We start from the raw sequence: 16,038 nt of genomic DNA, 5'->3' as shown, positions 1-16,038 counted from the left end.
TTATGTCTTTTTATCATAAAAAAAGCTTCTATCAAAATTTTGTAGCTTTGACAAAGAGAAGATGACATGTAATGCTTTCTTTGGAGGAAGCTCAAATAAATAAATATATGTTCCTTAAGATAATCCCATACTGCCATTCACTTACTTGAGATAAGCGACACCTTTCTCATCTGGTAAAACTTTGTCCATTGCTGTTTGTAACTGTGTCTGTAAAAGTGAATTAAAGAAAATTTATGAAATTTCATAAACGTCTTCAGTTTTTTTTAATGGTTATGAAATATTTTGATGACATGTCATAACTATGAAATCCTTATATATTGAAAGTCAGTGTCTTTTTTGTACTATATATAGCCATATGATTTTTTCATGCAGAAATTCATATTTGTCTTTAAACATTGATTTCCCTAAAAATATAAATAATAAATATATTTCATAATTATTGTAAGAAACTGCAGGCATTTTTATATTGAATGAAAAAAACATCATTCAATTTTATAGAAAAAGTTTATCTTTGATACATGTTACATTTAAACTTAGCTTTAAATGAAAAAAATTTGTAAGGGTTCCGCAAAACCCAATGTCTCGCCTACTTTTGTTGTTAATCGCAGACTCAACAAAAATAAGGAAAAAAATCAATAAAGATATTCCTCTTGATACTATCTTTTGATTGAAAGAAGCTTCTGTCCATGTTTGGTAAAAATCCAGTACTTTATGAATCTTATAAATGTTTTAAAAACTTTAACAGCAGAGTGAGACTGTATGTAATGTTAACTGGAAGAAAAACTAAGTCCATATATATTAAAGTGAAATACAGATAAACAAGTACAAAATTTTAACAAAACTTCCTTCTAGATACTAGCTTTTTATCATTAACAAGCTTCTGTCCAAGTTTGGTACAAATCCAGGATAGTATAAGAAAGCTAATAAAATTTTAAAAACTTTAACCACAGAGTGAAGGTTATGTTTCCCACCAGTCCAGTTATAAGTAAAATACAGAAAATGGAATTTTATTTTTACAAAATTTACTCCAGGATACTAAATGTATCTTATAATCATAAACATGCTTCTGTCAAAGTTTTTTTTTTAGAAATTCAGGATAGTTTAAGAAAGTTATTAAAATTTCAAAAAACTTTAACCACAGAGTGAATATTTGTGGACGCTGTCGCCCCTATGAATGTAGGATCGCTATGTCTTCCAGGCGCGACAAAAAAGAGAAATTCAGATGTGTGCAACACTATTAACCTAAGACTGTAATGTACCTCTTTTTATTCTAAATCAAATTATGTTTGCCTGTTGCCTACCTGCCATGTTGTAATTCTGTTTACTTCTGTTGTTTTCTTCTTTTCAAAATCTTTTATTTTGCTTGGCTCATTCTCCTACAAAAAAGCAGTAAAGTTATTTCTAGAGAAGCCAAAATCACATCAACAATGATAACAATAACATTGTACCGGTAACACCAAAATAAAAGAGATTGATTGTTTCTTGTTTGACGATCAGTGGCAATTTTAAACAATGTTAAATGAACAGCATTCCAATGCCCCCTTCTCAGTCAAATACATTATTTGTTCAAGAGCAATAACATCAACTAGTTTTGCTCTTTAAAACTTTTTCATTGAAATCTGACAGTTTGTATGATGTTGATGGAACCCATACATAATCCCAGCTACTAGTTACAACAGGGGACAGTTTTATACAATGATATTTTTTCACTTCTTGTACGGTAATAAATATTCTTTGCCTATTGGTTTAAGAGAAGAAAGTAATAAACTGGCCAATCAAGTTACCTCTGAAAGTTCATTGGCCTGCTTCAGTAAATCATCAACTTGAGCTTTGAGATCATAACACCTGAAAAAAGGAAATGAATTGATACATTTTTACAACAATTAAACATTTCATTAATTGTTAGCATGTCACTCAAATACCCAATTTTTTCTTGCAATTTAATCAAACATTTTGTAAGCATGTACATAAAAGTACTTTAATTTTCTTAATACAATGAATGTCTGATATTCTAGCTCAACTAACCGGTCTGAGACCACAATTATTTCGTAGTGCATTTCTTTTAGACAATACTGAAAATTAAAAAAATCCCACCTGTGCTTTCTCAATAAAATTTTTACAGTGTGTTGTACTACTTTTGGGACATATAAAATCAAATTAATAGAAAACTTCATCGGCTCTAACTCAAAATATGGACAATTTTATGTTAAGGGGGCCTTGAAATCTTTTGACAGCTTCCAAAGTACTAATTATTAACCTTTTTCAACTGGACCAAATCACTACTTTACCTTAAAATTCATGACCCAAATTTTTAGACAGTGTCATTTTATCCCTCGACTTGCTATTGCCCGAGGGATAAAACATGGAGAAATACATTTGGAAAGGGTATAAAAAAAATTGGCAAGTAACACACTGTCCACAGTAGGGACTATATTCGTGGACAACGAAAATCAAGGGACAACAATTGTGGTATTGGACTATGAGGACATTCCTATAATATGTCAATTAACAATAGCTATATAGGCTATTTGCCAATTCCCATAATTGACCCTATAATTAGAGATCCCTCTTTCAGTTGCCTCCCTTATGAGGGACATTAATTTTCATTTGTAATGGAGAGCGAGCAGAACGAGCAAATTTACCTGTGCGTAATGTGAGTAATCTTTAAGGTTTTCAAATCTTATAATTACATTAATGTGTTTTTAATCTAAATACTTTTGACATCAGAAATTATTTTTATAAAAAAATAGTTAAACCGCCGATACATCACTTTCAATTCATCATAGTTTGCATTCGCAAAAGCCAATTTTGTCCGGTATGGAACCAGTCTACAATTGACAAAGGGAAGTAATTTGTTTAAAAAGTGTGTAATAACAGAATCAAATCAGAAATTTGCAAATGGACTATTGCATAATGTTTTTAATTACATACCCTTTAAAAAAGCCTTTTAGTTTTTCTTCATCTGTCTTTATTTTTTTGTCGTTTGCTGCTTTAGTACTATCCTTTGCTTGTTTGTCAACCTAAAAATACATAATTGAGTAATGTATATACAACAAATAATAATTTAATTTTGTAAATAACACAATAGAAACACAAAGGATTAGAACATGTATAGCAAAAAATAACTCAAAATGCAAAGGAACAGTGCCCTTAAGTGGGAAATAGAATTTAATGGAAATGTTAAAAGCTTGAGCAGACCTCTTTAACTAAGTCGATTAACACACTGCTTCATAACACAGAGGTCCCGGGTTCAAGTCCTGATGGACAAGCAATTTTGCAATGAATATATATAGGTATACATCCGGTCCATCCAGCCCCATAATGAAACAATGAATAATCTATATTGACTTCAGAGGATTTGGCGACAAATTTGAATCAGGATACAATGTAAATGGAACTTGTAAAAATTATCCAGGATTGATGACAACAGGTAAGTGAACTATAAATATTGGAGAACCAGTCAATGAATTATTTCAATTCGATAGAACTGAGAGGAAAACTCAATTATTTAGAACCTTTAAAGGTTTATATCATCATAATGCATAGTTAAATGAAATGGTTTGTTTATTCAACCGTTATCTAATGATTGTGAACTAAATAGGCCACTTGTGATCAACTAATTCAATCAAAATATTGTTTTAAAGTTGAGAATCTTTAAAATAGTTCTGCAAAGATAAAAAAACAAAACAAGTAATATTCATTACTTTTTATTGGCAGTTGGGGATCGACTTGTAACTTTGTGTATGTAACTACATATATTTGTTATTACACAGGATGAAAGAATTGCAAATGAAAAAAATGCTAATTACTGCTGTTTAATGTTGATGGCTGCTGATTATACTAAATTCTGTTATATATGTTTTTATTAAAATTATACCCAATAATCTTGAAAATTTGTAATGAAAACATAATAAATATAGTTGTTTTATACTCATCTATTGAAAATATTCGTAAACGGCCAACTTATTTTACTGTTCACCTTTTACATTCTTATAAAATTCATTTATAACATTTAAGAATTACAATTTATATCCATCCGCATAAAAATTCGTTATAAATATATTTTTAATTGGGTCCCGATCGACTGAATATGGGGCCAGATTGATGTGGGGCCTGATCGACGTTGTCACTAAAGATTTGGGGCTGGATCGACATGAAAGCTATAATATCTTAATTGAGGGAAAAAATGTATCCATCTTAACATATGAAGTCTGTATATCTTGATTGAAAAAAAACGACATTACTATACGCATTAATTTTTGCTAAAAGCAAAAGTTTGGTTTTGGTAGAGTTGGTCATGTTTTAACATGTTTTTTTTTTTCTAAACGTTCTGAATTCTTTAATTTGTTCATCGACCTTTCATCACAGAAGTTGCAATACCTTTTTCTTATATGTATCAGCTTCTTTCTGAAACTTTTGTAGGGGTCCAAGCTCTTTCCCCATGGCCAAATTTAAGTGCTTTTACTGAGGAATCAAAAAATTATTTGTTGACAGCTTCCATTTACAAACAACCCTGATGTGCACCGTAGAATAATTTTAAAAAAACTCCCTATATGGAAGCTTAAAAAAAAAAGATACTAAATGTTTGTAAGATATATTTATTTAAAGACATGAATATAGTATTTGCTTTAAATAAAAGTACTATTTTTATATTTAAATATTTTTGCGACTGTGCATCATTTTTAATATAAAATTTAATATAAAAACCAAATTTGGCGTAGCACTAAATTTCCGGACAAAATACTACAAGTTAAAAAATACCATTGAAGTTATTTTCAGTTAAATTAGATTTCACAAAAATCAACTGTATCTTAATTATACTCATTAAAATTACTGTCAAGTTGGTGTTTCATGATTATTTTTCAAATCATGCTAGTGTAAGTCAACCAGTGCATTTTGTTACTTTAATTATACCTATTGTCATACAGTATTGCAACTAGTCTAGTTTGTTCCAAACTTTAAATATGCCTAATTTGCATTCTCTTTGGTTTCTGTTCATGTTGGTTCACAACTATCCTAATATGTCAGTAGGGAATTTATGCTGTCTTGATGTTTTATGTAGACACTTTCTGAAGCTAATCTAAATCATAGTAGTCTAAAATGAGTGGATTGACGTATTAATGAATAAAAATTTCAAATAAAAAAAGATTCTCTATTTATAGTTAAGCCTTTTTAATTATGTGAGACATTCTTACTCAATGTATTAGCAACACACATACCATTCAATCTAATTAAAATATTGATCTCTAATTACGTTATAAATACTACATATGTAGAATAATGTAATAAGAGATCAATATTTTAATTAGATTGATATACCATTTGAACAATCAGTTTCAGATTTTCAGAGAAGACAGAAGTACATTGAAATCTATGCAGAACCTACACTTAGTATTGGAGGGGGGAGGGGGGAGGTGATAAATTGTTTGATTGTAATCTCTATTGAATAAAAAAAAAACAGTGTTAAAATTGAAGGCAGACTTGTGTTTTTTCAACTTGATAATCACATTTGTTTGATGTAATTTATCATTTGATTTTGCCATTTGATAAAGGACTTTCTTTTTGAATTTTCCTCGGAGTTCAGTATTTTTGTGTTTTTACTTTTTAAGAAATATTTAGTATCTTTTTTTCCTTCAATCAATCAATCAATCAATCAATCAATCAAAAATGAATATGTAATTTTCTTAATTGATTTGTGACCAATCTTGATTGTAAATACACACTTCAATGTCAAATTTACGTCATCGCATGCGCAGAAGTGTAAACAGGAAGTGGCAAAAATCGTCGGCATAATCAGCTAAAAAATATTTTGGATTGTTATGCGAAATGTAAGTTTTTCATTCTTTACAATTTATATTTACTTCTGTTAACGAATCTTTAAAAGCATATCGCTTAGGTTACGTTTCAAGTTCATTGCATAGAAGGCAAATGTTGGCCAGACCTTTCCCATATAACTTACAAAATGAACAATTTTTAATTTCTACATCAGCACCCATCAGCAGGATAAATACATTGATATAATATAACCTTGTAGTGTATAAATAGTTTCCGTGTTAATATTGTCTAATATAAGATAGGTGTTATTTTTTAAATGTTTCAAAGTCAGCAAATCTTTAAAATACTTTACCAGTATGGCAGTAACCAGATCCCTGTCAAGAAGAAGTGACAAGAAGAATCAAATTAGCAACAAGAAGAATAATTTAGCGATAAGAAGTAATATGAGGCAGGCATTACCTGTGAAAGGGGACGAAGTCTGTATAATTTTTTTTTTTTAATTAAAACATATCTTATAAATTTCAAAACGGAAATACTGTAACGTTTCCAATTTTGGTTCTGTCGTTAGGGATTTTAGTTGTGACGTTATTTAAGTTATGACGTCATATGCAATGTAAACAAAGAAACACTATCATTAGGTAACGTTTTTTCATATCAAGGAATTATTAAAAATGAAATTGATATTGCGTTCCTTCTTATTTTATACTAGACTGATAAATATATATTTTACTCAAAATTTCATGCAAACGAGACCCGAAAAAGGAAGTACATTGTAGATTTCTGCGCAGATGTTGGAATTCAAAACATGACATAAAAAAGTTTGAACGATTATGAGTTCATTAGTACAATGAAAATTCCCATTTTTATTTTTTTAAATTTTTTTATTGAATTTTCTACTGTTATTTGGGACTTCTTCTTCATATAAATCATTGACAAGAAAACAAATTAAGCTTAAAAAATCTAAATATCAATTGTTTTAAATATATAAATTAAAAAAAATATATAAATTTAAAACATACATTAAATTGTCTTTTTATGCCTCCGTCATACAATGTACATGTAGCAGTTTTACCCTTGTACGTCTGTATGAACATCAGCACATCCCAAAGTTGGTTTCAGTTCTCTAACTTTAGTTTGCCTCCACCAAATATTATGAAACTTGTACACATTGCTTAGGCCTAAAATAAAATATTGTTTGTTTCCCCAATCCCGACCGACCCAGAAAAATCGCCGCGACCGGAATAATTTTATTGCCGATTTTGTGTAGAAATTTTTTTTTTCTCAAAATTCATGTGGTGGTGCGGTGCTCCTATAAAATGGAGGAGTACAATACATAAGACATAAGAAGGTGACGCTGTTCTTCAAAGCGCCTTTCAAATCGGCTTAGTTGAAAACGCCTTGATGACGCGACTTGGCTTTCTTCTTCCACGTGGTCTCGGGTCTTTACCATATTCTCTAGATTGTTCATATTTTAAATGTCAGAACATGGACGCCGTTATGTCAGTTTCTGTTGCCGTTTATTCAGCTGGAAACTTCAAGAAAGACTTGGTATCAAATGTATTGCGGAGATTTTCGACGAAGGAAATATTTGAAGACATATGTGAGGACGTAATAGACGATTTAGAATTGACTGAAGAGGAGGAGGATGCTCTTGACAGAAAACACATCCGTGTATCCATTTCTGAAAAAAGTGGTTCCACAGAAATATTTAGTCCACACTACAGTGATGACATGAAACTGGCACTAGACTTTAATAAAAACTTTAAGTTTTTGAAATTTTGCATTGACATTGATGAGACTTCTACAGAAACAGAAGCCTCCTCCTCAAATGTTGTCAATACCTTTGACAAAATGATGAGGGCCAGTCAGGCTGTGAACAAACTTCCAAGGCGAAAAGAAGCCATTAACAAGTTTACAGGTATGCATAATGAATGAACGCCAAAACATATATTTGGTCTGGCTTAGCATGATTTTGTTAACCAATATTGAATGAAAGTTCCACATTTAACATACAATAAAATGTTCATGCACTCTTGTATCTTATTTGCATGTTCCATTGAGTTATTCAGTGGTTGATATGATTTCAATGTTTAAGTCCTCCTTTCAGTGGAAAATTGCATAATTGAATGAACCGAATAAACTTCATTCTAGTAGTACACACTCTGACATTGAACCTGGATAGATTTTATAATATAATAAACAGAAGGCTCAGTATTTTATTCATTGAAAATTCCCAATATATATGTACAAAGTAATCTAGGATATTATTTTTTATTTATCAAAGATCTCTTTTGTTCTTTTTTCAGGTGATGCTCTTGAAGGAGTGGTGAATGTGCGCCTACAGATAGACTGTAATACACATGTGGAATTTCCATATTATGCCTCTACCCTGGCACAGCCCGATATCTGTGCCTTCTGTGCAGCTGTGGGGGCAACAAAGAACCAAGATGCCATTAAAACACATCGTATTGTTCTACCAGTTTGCAGAGACTGTGTCGTTATTGGAAAGCTACCACCCAAGAGAAACCCAATAAAATAAATTATTTCAAATTATACATAGAGTTTTATTCAATATATGTTACATGAGGAAACTGATAGCTTCAATGATAAACCGTTGAATTAAAAAAAAACTACCAGTGTAATGATGGTTTTTAATTTCTTATTTAGATTGAAGTACCAATTTTTTTTTTTAAATTACCAAAAAAATAAAATATTTTACCTACCTACCTACCCATACCTGACTTGTTAGGGTCGGGTTTGGGGAAACAAACTATTATTTATTTTTGGCCTTATTACCACAAACCATAGATCATGTTTGAATTTTGGTGGGGTCACTTTAACTGTTCTAAAGTTATGCCCCTTTACAAATGGAAAAATTGCAGAATTTTTGGTTACCATTCTCAAACTGTAGTTCACCTCAACCAAAAGGTTTGAAACTTGACCTCGGGGCTGGCTTTTTATTACAAAATACAGATCAAGTTTAAATTTTGGTGGTGTCAGTCACTTTGACTATTCTAGAGTGGTGCCCCTTTACAAATGGAAAAACTGTTGAATTTTAAGTTTCCATTCTCTAATTTGAGTTAACTTATCGGGCGTATGACATTTGCGCCGATTTTGAAAATTTTCATTCTTTCATTTTCGCCGATTTTATATTTTTTCCTAACTGGATTTACAGGTAAGTTACAGGTAAGTTAATACTTTTACATTGGCTGAGCACAGAGTATAAAGACAAATCAAGTGACATTGCAAAATGGTAAATGGCTATCCCAATGTTTCGGGTAGCCATTCCTTTCTCTAAATGAAATCGATGACTGCTTCACGTTTAACATTGTCTGAGGCTCCGCTCCTTCTGATGACAAATTAAATGTCATACATTCTTAGACAACGTACAAGTACACATTCCATGACGGTCAACCAAATCGTGATGGCGTCCATAAAATTAACGAAGGGATGATTTCAACTTCACCATTTGGAACTCTTGGTTTAATAGCTTCCTTGTGAGAAAATGCGAACTCTAGAAATGCCCCCACCAGTACGTATGCCAGACAAAGAAAAGATGGCCTTCGTTATCGACAACTACGCCAAATATAGAAGAGACGAAATCATAAGAAAGGAATATATCAGATGTGTTGCCTATACATACTCGCAAAGAACATATTTATGATTTGAATGTATTCCGTTTTTATGGATTTGAATACTGTACATATATTTTTAATTCGTCATTTTAGTATAAACAAAGTGCTTTTATCTTAGGTTTTTACTTCTTGATTTGAAGCAGGAGACAACAGTTATATACATGTTATGATTGACAATTCATAACATATGTACAACTGGCTAACGGAAGAGGTCTTTAATGATAAATGAAAATAACATTACTGGTATGGAGAGTTGTCTCATTGGCACTCATACCACATCTTCTTATATCATTTCATCTGTAATTTACCTGTTATTTACCTTTAAAAAAATCGGCACAAATGGAAAAAAAATCGGCGCAAATAAAAGAAAAAATCATCGCAAATGAAATGCAGATCGGCGCAAATGCAAAACGCTGAACTTATCCTCAACCAAATATTATGAAACTTATATATACACAATGCTTATTACCACTAAATACAGATCAAGTTTAAATTTTTGGGTTGTCACTTTTATTGTTCTAGACATGCTAGAGTTATTTTTTTCCAAATGGATAAATGCTGATTTTTTTATTTTCTTTCTATTCTCTACTTAAAGTTTGCACAAACCAAATTTTATAAAACTTATACATATACTCATAAGGCCAACTAAATTCAATAAGTAAATTTTCATCCACATTGTAAAAAAAAATGGGACAGCAGGGATTATTAATTTTCTCTATACGAAACCCTGTTTGTGATGTGTTCTTCATACATGCAAGTGTAATAATAATTTAGCTTATATCACATATAAAAATGTATGAGGAATCCTACATAATTTTTTCAAATTTTAAAGTAAATGTTTCTGATTGGCAACCATTATTCTACATTTATTAAATTTCCGCTTTAGAAACTTTTTATAGTAAATAGCAAAATCGTCAAAAAAGTGGTGAAATGTTTTCTTTGTGTCAGTTAGACAACATACACCATATTTATTTTGCTTTCTAAGCAATGGTTTGTAATGCCCATAACATGAAGAAATTCATTGGTATATGACACTTGTACAATGAGAACAGAGTAAAACTCAAATTCAAACAGTTATAAGCACCCGGGTGCAGGAATTTCTCGCTACATTGAAGACCTGTTGGTGACCCTCTGCTGTTGTTTTTTATTTGGTCGGGTTGTTGTCTCTTTGACACATTCCCCATTTCCATTCTCAATTTTATAATAGGATTAGTGCTTTTAAAATTCTTATACCAGGATGCAAATATAATTACAATGTACATGTGAAACACAAAAATTAACCCAAAAGAAGTTGTTTAATGACTTTATTTAGGGCAATTTACCGTTCTTTAGTTTATGTCCCTTTAATTATACCTTTATATGATATGCAAGTTTGGGGTATCATTCCCCATTTATTTTTACTTGCTGTTGTAACATTTAAATTTTTACTAAATTAAAAAATAATTATATTGTTAGGGATCTCATGTACAAATGAATACAATGATCATTGCAGGATTTTAACCAAGACTATGCCAAAGGTTTCATTGTTCAGCAATGTCTGATAATGTCGCAAGTTTAATTTAATATTCTCAAAAGAGTTATGCCACATCGAAACTTTAATTTTATAAGAATTATCATTGCATTTTCTCTCAAGCCTCCATTTTTTCTAAGATATTTACAAAGAGTTATAAAGAACAAAGAAAAATAAAAAAAACTGTTAGGTTAATGCCCTTCAACTGATAAAATATGTGCAACATCAGGGACTGTGAAATCTGTTTTTTGTTATAACAACATTACCTCCAACAAAATTTCAATATGCATATGAAGGAGGGGGGATAGGACCTTTATCGGGACTCCGGGATCGGGTGTTTTTAAGCTCGGGATTTCGGGATTGACCCTTTCGGGATCCGGGAATCCCTTTTTTCTGATTTCGGGACGTCGGGATTTACTTTATTTAAATTCGGGACCTCAGGATTTCGTTTTTTTAAGTCCGGGATTTCGGGATCAGGACCCCTCCTATCCCCCCTCATGAAGGTAGCTTCAGTTTTGGATTTTTGAGAGAATACAATTGTACATGTAAATAAAACTTGGAGTTACTTCCCTTTCCAGGCGATAGTAATTTACAAGTAGAAGTGTATTGGGTGTATCATATTTTCATTTTGATTTAAAGACCATGCTTTGTAACAGTATGAATGTTCATTGTACATTGTAGCTGAAATATGTCATAAGTGTTGTGTTTTAGACAACAAAATAATATAAGGGCCAGAAAAATGTAAAAAAAAAAAAATTGAACAGATTTGTGTCGCATAATTTTTATACGTGTTATGGTATACAAATGTCCGTCTGTCTGTCCAGCGTAGACATGTCGCACCGTAATTTGAGAACGACTTATCCAAATTTCATGAAACTTAATATAGTTGTTTCTTATGGTGGTCAAATGATCTGTATACTTTTTGGTGAAAATAAGATTAAAACTTTTTGAGTTACAGCACTTTGTAACTAAAACAGGGGTGTGTTTTTTTCACATATCGCACGATTATTGCTTAAAACTTAACACACTTCTTTGTTATATTAATCTAAAGATCTGTATACTTTTTGGTGATGATTCAACAAAAATTTTTTTTTTGAGTTATTGAGTATTTTGTAAAAAAAGGGGGAGGGTTTTTTTTACATGTCACGCCGTTTCTCAAAAAAAATTTATGATTAATGCTTAAAACTTTACACACTTCTTTGTTATATTAATCTAAAGATCTCTATACTTTTTTGTTTTGTTTCAAAATTTTGTTTTAGTGATATTTAGTTTTTTGTAAAAAAAAAATGGGGGCTGGGGGGAAAGGGGGGGGGGGGGGGGGGGGCTGTTCTGCCGTATCTCAAAAACCATATATGGTCATTGCTTAAAACTTTCTGAGAAACTATTTATGATTATTGCATAAAACTTCCACACAAGACGATGGGCGTATCATGCGCTCATGATGCAGCTGTTTATTCAGTTTTGTACAGTACATGTAGGCTGCTTTGTGGTGCATTGGTCATGTTGGTTAGTACTTTCCAACAATTAAAATTTTGTTTTTGGTCTTAGGCACAGACCTTTTTTAGCTGCACAGAAGATTTTACAAAGACGTCACCCTTTCAACTTATGTACTAATAAAAGTTCTGAGCTAAAAAATAAAGGTTATGATTTTGATTAATATGATGGTGAGACATAGCAGTATTCAGGCCAGGATTTGAAAAAAAGAGCAGGGTGACCCTGTTTATCTATAAAAGTGTGTATTATATATACAGAAATTTACTGAATTAGAAAAAGGCACAATAGATTTAGCATTAAAATGAATTGGGGAGAACTTCAATGTATGGTAACAAACAATTTAAGAATTGATTAATAATTGATTTTATTTTTCTGTATTTTCATTTAAAGCCACTTTATTAATAAGCACTTCTGCCTATTTTTTTGTGTGACTAGCTTAGCTTGTTTTATATGGAGAAAGCCAGATTAAAACAATTGTGATTCTTGAAGTTAAATCTTGATAAATAAAGCATGCACTAACATCCTTTTATAATTTTGCATTCAATTTGTACTTTATTTCTATTTTAAATGATGGATAATATTTTAGGAGCACATTTTTGTAATAAGCTAAATCAGGGGAAATAACTCATGTTTTAAAAATACGCAAATCATTTATGGCCAAAGGCTGGAGTAATAGAGTTTATTAACAAATGTCTGCTTGTCCCTCAAAAGTCTCATAAGTCTGTGATCATTAAGTTATGATCTCTTAATTAATTAAAACAATAATCGTGTACATCAATTAAATCCAATCATCAAGATTAAACTCAAAAGGTAAATCGATCACGTGGTGTAAACAATATTCGTTGTCAGAACTGGTTTGAACTGGTCAATTTTCATCTGAAATTTTATACTCCACGGAAAGGTTTACCGTTATATGATTTTATTTACCGAACATTTTAGCACCACTGTGAAAAATTATACATGTACATCGCGGCAAGAACAATACCACCACGGTAGAAAATTATACATCGCGGGCTTGTGGTCCTTTAAGGGCCTGGGGAGAACACTGTATGCACTCTTGTTAGTTCTCAAGCCTCTCCAGTGGCGGATCCAGAACTTTTTTTAATGGGGGCCCACTGACCGACCTAAGAGGGGGGCCCCTGCAGTCATGCTTCAGTGATTCCCTATAAAAGCAACTAATTTTTCCAACGACGGGGCCCTGGATCACCATATACTCTCACTTTTCAATCTGTACATTGAACTTGAAGAACTCCCTGAGGGTTTTGAAATATTTTTTTCCTGAAAAAAATTTACTGGTCCTGATCCTCACTATTATTTTTATTGCAAAATATCAAAATTTTAATGGTGAAAAGCATTTGGACAATCACTTTTGAAGAACTCTGTGTGACACAGTAATCTTGGTTTTACAGTGTTGTTGATGAGATGCATGTGAAAAAGTACAAAATGTAACTGACGTTGATATAAAATGATTTCCAACATCAAATTTAATCATAATAAAAAAACTATATATATTAAGTAAGCATATATACTTGACTATTAAGGGGTTTGCTATTATAATACTTATTGTTTTTATAAGGGGAATTAGTTTTGAACATATTTCACATGAACACGTTCCAAAATCTGTATACACATGTACATGATACATGTATTAGTAAACAAAATTAAAAAAAATTGGAAATAATTTTAATTGCATAAATTGAGAGTTTCAGTCTCTAGTACAATTAGTCACTATCATGACCAGTTGGTCATTACTGTATAGACTTTTAAATTGTAAGGTTTTGGTTCAACATTAAATCCCTGTTTACCGTCATGACCATTAACAAAATTCTTATTTCCTTAGCTGGATTGGCAGTATCTTATTTACACCGAGATATTATTGCAAATGCAAATGAAATATTTTAAGAAATCAGATGTGTAGTCTTTAAACCCTTTCCTCAATAGATTTTTTTTTTGCATACTTGATTTGCATAGGATTTTTTAATAAAATGCTGAAAATATGCTCTAAAGTATTAATGCATTGGGAAAAACAAATATTTCATCAGATAAATTTAAGTCAGATATTCTTATGAATACCCTTTCCAAATTGGATTCAAATTTTTTTATGTATCATAGTCCAAAGCATTTCAACTGAGGTACTACACAGGCGTCAAAAGGCGTCATTATGGAGGAAAGGGTTAACAGTTTGACCTTATATGAAGGAAAACATGATAAATGCAGGATATTCAATCACGTTTAATAGCAGTGGCATATCTAGGGGGGGGAGGGGGTTATGGGGGTTGGAAGTTTGGAACCCCCCTTTTTTGGACGATCAATGCATTTGAATGGGGACATGTAGTTGGAACACACCCCCCCTTTTTAAAATTGCTGGATCCGCCCCTGTATAGTATCTAAATGTAAATGTATACCACTGTGAATTCATTACTATTAGTGGGATACAAATTTTCGTGGATTTCATTGATGGACTTAAACCTGGAATTCAAATGTTCAACAAAGTACAAATTTCTATATGCTTGTATGCAAACTCAGCCAAAACCACAAAATGATACAGTTACAAAAGTACAATTTTTCCTGAGTCCACGAAAATTGGTATCCATGAAATTTAAATGAATCCTGATTATCTAAGAAGATGTGGTTTGAATGCCAATCATACAATTCTCCATCACAGTTACAATTTGTAAAATTTAAAGTAAAAGTTAAACCATTATAGATTAAAGCATGGCCTTCAACACAGAACCTTTTCTCACACCATACAGCAAGCTATAATGACTAGTGTAAAACCGTTCAAATCTTTAAACCAACTGTCTAATCTATATAAAAATCAAGAAAATGAGAGCTACTTATGGACCAATTCAACAAACGACAACTACTGAACATCAGGAATATTAGTATGTAATTATGAGATATCTTTTTTATTTTCCCACTAACACAAACCGCTGTAATTACAAAAGTATGTCATACAAATTTAATTGATCTATATATGGTATGAATATTTTTTACCGATAGCTATATAGACTGTAAACAAAAAATGAGTCATCTATAGAGAATGCAGTAGACAATGATTGGATGTCCTAGTTTGAAATCAATAACAGATGAAGTTAGTTGTATAATATATAATGTGTCTCTTTTCATACAGATAATAGATTTTACCATTTAAACAATAGATTTTACAATTTAGACGTAACATTTGACATCACAGGGATGTGGGAAGACTTTATTTGACGATAGAAAATTTTACTCAGGGGGATGGAAAAATACTAAAAAAAAGTCTTGCCATCTTATTGATCATAGTGTTAAGATAAATTGCATCACATGGTTAACAAATTTATATAATATATAAAACCCAGGGAGAAATTCATTAGGATTTTTTATTAGAACAAGGCATGAGTGTAAACACAGATTCTAAAATACCAAAGTAAGAACAAACAGCACAATTTTGTTTTAAATTAAATGGCATTAATTAATAAAGGCCACTGTATTATATGAAGACTAATTGAATTTGGAACTTTTTACAATTTTTTTGTGTACTAGATTTACATAAAAACTAATCAACTTAAGAAAAACAAACTGTGGATGCTTATTTAATTGACATTCTAAATGTTTTAGATATCCATTCCCTGTCCCTCT

The 16,038-nt window shown here is 31.3% G+C and overlaps 3 protein-coding genes across 13 annotated transcripts in view; 2 read left to right on the top strand and 1 right to left on the bottom strand.

The window, feature by feature from the left end:
• LOC139515682 (nephrocystin-1-like) overlaps positions 1 to 4,520 on the bottom strand; it is a 35,678-nt gene extending 31,158 nt beyond the window's left edge. For all 10 annotated transcript variants that reach the window (XM_071305326.1, XM_071305327.1, XM_071305329.1 and 7 more), the window contains exons 1-5: positions 4,381 to 4,520; positions 2,932 to 3,020; positions 1,785 to 1,845; positions 1,302 to 1,376; positions 146 to 207 (exon numbers count right to left, since the gene is read on the bottom strand). In XM_071305326.1, coding sequence (XP_071161427.1) covers positions 146 to 207; positions 1,302 to 1,376; positions 1,785 to 1,845; positions 2,932 to 3,020; positions 4,381 to 4,443 — 350 coding nt within the window. In that variant the 5' untranslated portion in view covers positions 4,444 to 4,520. The remainder of the gene's footprint in view (positions 1 to 145; positions 208 to 1,301; positions 1,377 to 1,784; positions 1,846 to 2,931; positions 3,021 to 4,380) is intronic.
• Positions 4,521 to 5,738: 1,218 nt separating this feature from the next.
• Positions 5,739 to 16,038, top strand: part of LOC139515681 (HEAT repeat-containing protein 5B-like) — a 64,250-nt gene continuing 53,950 nt past the window's right edge. Inside the window, exon 1 of one of the 2 annotated variants that reach the window (XM_071305325.1) lies at positions 5,739 to 5,828. The gene's annotated coding sequence lies outside the window, so the exon portion shown is untranslated. The remainder of the gene's footprint in view (positions 5,829 to 16,038) is intronic. The other variant, XM_071305324.1, reaches the window with a different exon arrangement.
• Positions 7,032 to 8,328, top strand: LOC139515680 (uncharacterized). Its single transcript, XM_071305323.1, has 2 exons — positions 7,032 to 7,693; positions 8,082 to 8,328. Exons 1-2 carry the CDS (start codon positions 7,177 to 7,179, stop codon positions 8,312 to 8,314), a joined length of 750 nt encoding a protein of 249 aa, XP_071161424.1. The 5' UTR covers positions 7,032 to 7,176; the 3' UTR covers positions 8,315 to 8,328.

This window comes from Mytilus edulis, chromosome 3, assembly GCF_963676685.1.
Source record: "Mytilus edulis chromosome 3, xbMytEdul2.2, whole genome shotgun sequence".
NCBI lineage: Eukaryota > Metazoa > Mollusca > Bivalvia > Mytilida > Mytilidae > Mytilus > Mytilus edulis.
The sequence above is the reverse complement of the archived record's forward strand: the minus strand, read 5'-3'. Positions and strand labels throughout refer to the sequence as shown.

What these genes read in the sequence shown, in the direction of transcription:
- LOC139515680 (XM_071305323.1), top strand. Translation starts at nt 7,177, where the DNA reads ATGACGCGACTTGGCTTTCTTCTTCCACGTGGTCTCGGGTCTTTACCA. An exon ending in AGCCATTAACAAGTTTACAG is followed by an intron (nt 7,694 to 8,081) that starts GTATGCATAATG and finishes TTCTTTTTTCAG; the next exon opens with GTGATGCTCTTGAAGGAGTG.